The sequence below is a fragment of the Triticum dicoccoides genome, chromosome 4B (assembly GCF_002162155.2).
Source record: "Triticum dicoccoides isolate Atlit2015 ecotype Zavitan chromosome 4B, WEW_v2.0, whole genome shotgun sequence".
Lineage (NCBI taxonomy): Eukaryota > Viridiplantae > Streptophyta > Magnoliopsida > Poales > Poaceae > Triticum > Triticum dicoccoides.
The window spans coordinates 582,439,619-582,447,383 of record NC_041387.1 but is presented as its reverse complement, the minus strand read 5'-3'; the positions used below and the strand labels follow the sequence as shown (position 1 = coordinate 582,447,383).

The following is a 7,765-nucleotide window of genomic DNA, read 5'->3' as shown; positions in this document are numbered from 1 at the left end:
GCTTATCCTTGCCGAGGCGTCGCCGGCGAGGCGGGTCCGGTGGCGACCGCGCCCTAGGAACAGGAAGGGGGGGGGTACGGTGCGGGGAGCTGGGCCGACTAGGGCGGCCAGGCTGGTTGAGGTCCAGGGGGACAGGGGGTCCTCTCTCTCTCTCTCTCTCTCTTCTGCTTTCCTTTCCTTTTCTTTTTTTGAGCAGCTGTTGCATTTTTCTTTTTAGCCACTAATGACTTTGCAAAATTAAGCCACTGGCCAAAACAATTTCTAAGAATTATTGGGCACTGCCACAAAAAGATTTTGAGGCTTTTGAAAAAGTTTGCAACCTTCATAATTTAAAAAGGCATTTAAACTATAGTTTTAGTCACTGTTTTAAAGTGGTTTAGGGCACTTAGACATTTGCAAAAATGTTGGTTCATTACCAATATTAGTTATGGATTATTTGGCACATGAAGAACATTTCAGTTTTCATGTTTGAGAAATTTTGAATTTCACTCATAATTTGAATTTGAATTTGACTCTGATTTTTCAACAAGTGATAATTAGCTCAGTAAGCATGGTGACCTGGCACCATTAACAGGGGATTACTGTAGCATGACACTGGGGGCGTTACACACAACTGAAGTGGATTTGTGTAGGGAGTGTGCATCATACATGGGTTAGGGCAATGCCTACACCACCGAGCAAAATAGGGAAGTTAGAAAAAAAATTAGGTCCATTTCAATGTATATGGTCAGTTGGGCCATTCTATTTATGTAGAATGGAAATCAACAATACACCCGAACACAAACAACCAGCGATGAAAACATTAAATGGAACACCATAAACCGAATAACGCAAGAATATGGATCAACTCAATTTAATTTGATTTCTTTGATCTTTGATGTAGAAGTGATATTAATGGCCGGGGAGAAAAACAACGCGCAAACCAGACATTACCCTCTAGTAGAGAACAAAGGCTTTGCCAACGAAAGTGTAACATCGCAAAAGTCAATCTGTTTGGAGGGTTAGGAGGACAATGGTATCCCTAGCCCACCAGGGTTCAAGTACTGGTGTGCATTATTTCTAGTTTTAATTCAGAATTTCTGGTGATGCCGCCAGGACGTTCCCATCTAGTACGATGCACCTATGGTGACTTCGTCAATCTCAAGATAATATGCCGGCTTAGTCTTTTAGAGGTGTTCATCGGGGTAGGGTCTATGTTTGTGTTTATAGGGATGACCGTATGCGCATATATATAAACGTCTGCGTCTGCACTGTGTTCTTAAAAAACAATCGTAGCAAAAAAAAGGGAACATAACAAAGCTACGTGCACGATTCCAGTCGGTCCACGTTTCACGCCCCCGTGCACACAAATGACTACCGAAAACCAAGCGAACCCAACAACACTTCCCTCCACCACCACCACGAGACGGAGATAACGCGCCAGTGACCATGCCGCCGCCGCCCTCCGCCCTCACCGCCTCCGCCGCCGCGTCCTCCTTCCTACGCTCGCTACCTCCTCCTAACCTCTCCGCCCACGCCACCCTCCGGCCTTTCCCATCCCTCAGACGCTCAGCAGGCCACTCCCGAGTGGTCGCGCGAGCCTCTGCGTCAGGCGCAGCCGCCGAGGCTGAGACGGTGTTCTTCGACGGCGGCGCGCACTACGGCGACCTTGCGGCGAACCTCGTCCTCGGGCTGACCCTGCTGTGGCTGCCGCTGACCCTCGCTTCCGTGTCCCGTGCGCTCCTCCTCCGGTACCGCTTCACCTCCCGCCGCGTGACCGTCATCTCCGGGCTCTCCGGCGACGACCGCACGGACTTCCCCTACTCGTCGGTCAGGGAGGTGGTGGTCGTGCCGCGGTTCATCGGCGAGTGGGGCGACATCGTCATCACGCTCAAGGACGGCACCAAGGTCGACCTCAGGAGCGTGCCCAGGTTCCGCGAGGTCGCCGACTACTGCCGCAAAATGGCCGCCGCCGAGGGCGGGCTCGGGACCCGGTGATGGCGGCGAGGAATCTGCTGTTCCTGTTGTGCAGTTTTTCTTTTCTCTCGTGCTCGATTGTTTGTCTGTTGTAAATCGTAATGTGAAGACTGAAAATTCTGACGGAAGCTGGATCGGTAATACGAGCATGTTGTTCATCTTGCTACTGTGTTTTTAGATCATCCTCGCTACTGTGGTTACTACAGCTGCGAGTATCATTTTCTGCTGATATTTAAGATTCTTGTTTTGAGTAGGATTGCTGACCAATGGGAAGACTGAAAATTCTGACGAAAGCTCGATCAGTAATATGAGCTGGGGAAGAAAATCCTATGGGACCTCATAGTCTCCCTCGCCCCTCCTCAGATTTTGACACGTCATCAGTGGCACACATCAACTAGATATTGCAGTATTCGTACGATACAGTATCAGCTAAGTAAATAGGCAATTTTTTGATTAATTTAATCCACGAATAGATAACTAGCATGGTATTGACACAACTACACGCATACTGATATTCAGTCAAGCAAACACATACTACGCAAATTGCAGAAAGATCTACGTATAACGCTAGCATGGGTAAAATAGGAAACAATAGGAGTGTGATAAACGAGTTATACCCTCCAGTAGGCCATGCAGAGGCCGCAGCGGTGATGGCGGCAACAACGTCCTCGGCGGCCTTCTTGTCAGCTTCAAGTTTCTCGGCAGTGAGACGGTCGGCGTTAGACTGCGACATGGTGATGATGAAGATGCGCGGACGTAGAGGAAGTAGACGAACAACGAGCAGTCGCGTAGTCGCTTCCCAAAAACCTATTCGCCTCTCTCCCGTACAGGAACCGGAGAGACGGGGTTTCGAAGACCTGCTCTCCCGTCGACCGTGTACACAGCGGACGGGATGGAGTCACCGGCGGTAGCAGCAGCAAAGGAACGACTGTGGGCGGTTTGCGTGGAGCAGATGTGATCTGATCTTGGCGGCTAGGGTTAGGAGACACCGCACACTTATATAGGCGCAGCCGCGTGGAGAGACGTGGGCTCGACCCACGTCCGAGTCCGTGACAACCCATGATCCAACGTCTCAGATCGTGGCCCACCTTTTAGAAACTCTCTGTTAATGACTGGCAAAAATAAGCGCGTAGGTTTGAGCTCGGCTCGGCTTATTCCCGCAACCCGCACTGTGGCGTGGCGCGACGCGGCGCGGCGCGCCGAGGCGGGCGGCAGAGGAGGAGCGCGTGAGGGCCTCTTCTCTTCTCAAGCTCCAATAACATGTAGAAGAGCCACCCTTACAAGGAGGTCCAACTCCTCTTCCACTTTCGGGGTTGGACTAAACTTCCCACCTCCACCTAGTGCCAATAACCCACATGGGCCCTTAGAGAATTTTCAAAAATTGCTATATGGGTTTAAGGCTCATCTCAAATTTCAGCAATCCCCCACTAGATCTCGAGGGCCCATTGTGTCCTCTGTTCCAATTGCTGTTTCGATATACTAGTGTTCCAGTGAAGACCTGTTAAGGTTGAGCTTCACCTAGAGCAAGTAGCTACACTCCTTCACAACTGAACAATGGACTATGCATTGAATTGTCAGTTTGGCGTAAAGAAGTTTCACCACATGTCTTACTAGTACTAGGCTGCCGAAGGCTGACCCCTCGGGTGGAGCATATAAGTCACACTCCTGGCCTATTCATGAGCTTACTAGAGATCACCCCAATCTCATAGACTGTGACCAGCAGTCAGGCTCATATATGTGTGTTCCTCCAAAGAGCGCTCTGTAGGATAGCATCTTGCTTACATAAGCCTCGGAACACATTAAGACAATAGTCACCCTTCCATGCAGTATTGAGAGTATTGCATCTCCAACGGAGTGGGTTAGTATAGGTACTCTCCTCAGTTCTCCACTGGCTTGTTTTCCCAGGTCCTACTTCACGGGATCTCCGATCACATAGGTTGGGTTACCACCATGACAACTCATGTGGGTCTCATACCCATCTCCCTCCATGCACTATCTATCACAACACGTGATAGCCCTTTTTTAAAGGGATCTGCCAGATTCTTAGCCATATGGACATACTCCAACGCAATCACTCCGGAGTTTCTTAATTTTCTGACAGCTTTTAATCTCATTCTTATGTGTTTGTTGGACTTCATGTTGTCCTTTGAACTCTTCACCATGGTGATGATAGTCTGATTGCCACAGTTCATAAGGATAGCCGGAACCGGTTTATCAACCAATGGCAAGTCCATCAAAAGATCTTGAAGCCATCCTGCTTCTACACCAGATGTGTCTAATGCTGTTAATTCTGCTTCCATTGTCAATCTCGTTAAGATCGTTTGCTTGCAAGACTTCCAGGAAACAGCGCCACCTCCAAGAGTAAACATATACCCGATTGTGGCCTTCATCTCATCAGCATCAGAGATCCAATTCGCATCACTATACCCTTCAAGTACCGACGGGTATCCGGTATAGTGAAGTCTGTAGTTCATAGTACCTTTCAGATAGCGCATAACTCTCTCAATAGCATGCCAATGTACATCACCCGATGTCGGTGTCAAAACCGGCGGATCTTGGGTAGGGGGTCCCGAACTGTGCGTCTAGGCAGATGGTAACAGGAGACGAGGGACACGATGTTTTTTCCCAGGTTCGGGCCCTCTTGATGGAGGTAAAACCCTACGTCCTGCTTGATTAATATTGATGATGTGGGTTACAAGAGTAGATCTACCACGAGATCAAGGAGGCTAAACCCTAGAAGCTAGCCTATGGTATGATTGTTGTTCGTCCTATGGACTAAAGCCATCCGGTTTATATAGACACCGGAGAGGGCTAGGGTTACACAGAGTCGGTTACAATGGTAGGAGATCTACATATCCGTATCGCCAAGCTTGCCTTCCACGCCAAGGAAAGTCCCATCCGGACACGGGACGAAGTCTTCAATCTTGTATCTTCATAGTCTTGGAGTCCGGCCGATGATGGTAGTTCGGCTATCCGGACACCCCCTAGTCCGGGACTCCCTCAGTAGCCCCTGAACCAGGCTTCAATGACGACGAGTCCGGCGCGCACATTGTCTTCGGCATTGCAAGGCGGGTTCCTCCTCCGAATAATTTATAGAAGATTGTGAACACCAGGATAGTGTCCGGCTCTGCAAAAATAAATTCCACATACCACCGTAAAGAGAATAATATTACACAAGATCAATCTGCTGACGTATTTTGTGGCGTAACGTCACACCACTACCAAGCCTTCAAATTGTTTTTATTGTTCCATCTCAGCGCGTTTAGCGAGGCGGTTTCCTTGGCACGTCTTGTCGAAGCAGAGATCGTGTTCCCCTTATTCCGGGATTCCCATCAATACGGACGCGGGTAACCCAACCGCGCCATTGATTGTGACGCTTGGGAGATAAGCGAGTTTTACCAGGCCGGTGGGGACGCATGTTTCTGTCCGCCCATATAAGGGGATAAAGATCCAACCTTTTTACTTGCACCTTCTTCCTCCTTGGCTTATCCATCTCTGCGAACTCGAGCTCTAGCGCCCAAGCCCGCACATCTTACCTCAACCTTCTCCAAATATGTCCGAAGCGGGAGGCAAGTGGATGGCCTCCTCCGTCACGGAGGGGCATATCCAGAAGCTGCGCAGTGCCGGATACTTGTCCAGCGACATCGCGCATCGGCTCCCCGACGAGGGAAAGCTCATCCCCACCCCCAGGCCCCATGAGAGGGTAGTATTCCTTCCCCATTTCCTCCGCGGACTGGGCTTCCCACTTCATCCCTTTGTCCAGGGGCTCATGTTCTACTACGGCCTAGATTTCCATGATCTGGCCCCGAATTTTATTCTCAACATCTCGGCATTTATCGTTGTATGTGAGGCCTTCCTCTGCATCCTGCCCCACTTCGGCTTGTGGCTCAAGACCTTTAGTGTCAAGCGGAAGGTTGTGAAGGGCAGCCAAGCGGAGTGCGGAGGCGCCATGGTGGGCAGGATGTCCCACGTTACGTGGCTGGAGGGCACCTTTGTGGAAACAATCAAGGGGTGGCAATCGGGGTGGTTCTACATCACCGAGCCGTGGGATCCCGAATGGGCAGCGGCCCTCGAATTCAGATCCGGCATCCCCACACGGCTCACCTCCTGGAAGGAGAGAGGCCGGATTTGGGGCGATTCGGAGGAGCTGACCGGACTCCAAGCCTGCGTCCAAAATCTGGTGGACAAGAAGCTCAAGCTTGTCAACATAGTCCAGGTCATGCTCATCCGCCAGATTCTCCTGTGCCAACGACGGGGCTTCAATATGTGGGAGTTCGATCCGGCGCAGCACCAGACTTTGAATGGGCTCTTTGACACTACGTACGAAGAGGTCTGGAAGGTGCTGTTCAAGGGCGCCGAGGCTCCCCCATCCGCTACCGAAGATCGCGGATTCAGCTCGTAGCGTCCAGCTGACGAGGTAAGTGATATTATCCTTTACGGGACGCTTGTTATTCATAGTTTGACTCTATGCGGGATCTAAACTCCCTTTCCTTTGACAGGACTGGCTGAAGAAGGCCGCACAGGCTATCTGTCCGGCCCCATTGCCAGAGGACCCAGCTGACGCCCGCCTAATGGGGCTGCTGGCTCCGGCACCCCACGTGGTGCCGGAGAAGAAGGCCAAGAAGAAGGCCACGGGGACTCGGAAGAGTTCCCGTTTTCAGGTGCTATCGGACGATGAATCCAAGGCCGACTCCTCCCACCAAGGCGAGGAGGAGAAGAAGAAAGCCTCTCCCCAGCCGGGGGAGGGAAGAAAAGGAAGGCCTCCCCAGCGGGGGGAGGGAAGAAAAGGAAGGCCTCCCCAACAAGGGAGGCCAAAGGGTCCAAGAGGGGAAAAACTCTTCCCCCGGACTGTTCCACCAACGCCAGTGACGACGATGAGGACTGGCCTCCAAGGGCCAAGCCTCTGGCGAGATCGTAAGTATCCGGACTCCCGAATAACTTCAAGGTTTTCGTTTTCCGCCATGTTATGTCTTTCTAATGTCGCATACAACCCTGCAGTCCGCCTAAGGATGATCTCCCCACTTCGTCGAGCGGGTCCTTAGGGGCGTCGGATATGGATTCTCTTCCGACTGCCTCCATCCCCCGTGATGCGGGCGATGCCGAGGTGGGATCCCAGGAAGGGACCCACCAGGAGGAGAGGGCCCCAGAGGTGTCGCGGGACAACCTCCCGGACTTTGCACCGGACTCAGCCCCGGAACCCATAGTGGCTCCGGAGTCCGGCGGGCGACCCCTTCGGAAAAAGGGCAAGACCGCGATGCCGGCTGCCTCCGTCCAACCGGAGGTGCCGGATAATTTGCTGGAGGCGCTCAACAGCGCCTCCATCAAAGAGGAACACCGCACTGTTATGAGTGCGGTGATTCAGAAGGTTCAGCTCGCCAAGAGCGGGCTGACCGAAGCCTGCAGCAGCCTTCTAACAGGCTTTGAGGTAAGAATTTCAATATATGTAAAATGGTACCGCATTGACAGTAGCCCCTGATGCTCGGTTCGGTGTTCGGAAAGAAAAGCCGGACTGAGGATCTTTAGAAAGATAAACGCAGGAGTCATGAAACTATGTCAATATGGGATTGCAGGCTGTGCTGCTGACCTCTGCCGCACTGACTGCAGAGGTCAATACTTTGAAGGAAAACCTCGAGCAGTCCGAGAACGAGCTCGGCCATGCCAAGAAGCAGCTCAAGGAAAAAGAAGGTGAGTAATACCTTATGAAAATTGTACCTTACAGAAAAGGATTTGGTTGCAAGAAAAATGAGAAGGATGACTGGGGTATTGCAGGGGCCACTAACGAGGTGGCGACCCTGAAGGAGGCGATGGC

At 51.5% G+C, this 7,765-nt stretch overlaps 1 protein-coding gene across 1 annotated transcript; it reads left to right on the top strand.

Moving 5' to 3' along the window:
• Nucleotides 1-1,349: 1,349 nt before the first annotated feature.
• Nucleotides 1,350-2,117, top strand: LOC119291571. The gene has a single exon (XM_037570352.1). The coding sequence runs from the start codon at nt 1,429-1,431 to the stop codon at nt 1,975-1,977; it is 549 nt and encodes a 182-aa protein (XP_037426249.1). The 5' UTR covers nt 1,350-1,428; the 3' UTR covers nt 1,978-2,117.
• The last annotated feature ends 5,648 nt before the right edge of the window (nt 2,118-7,765 follow it).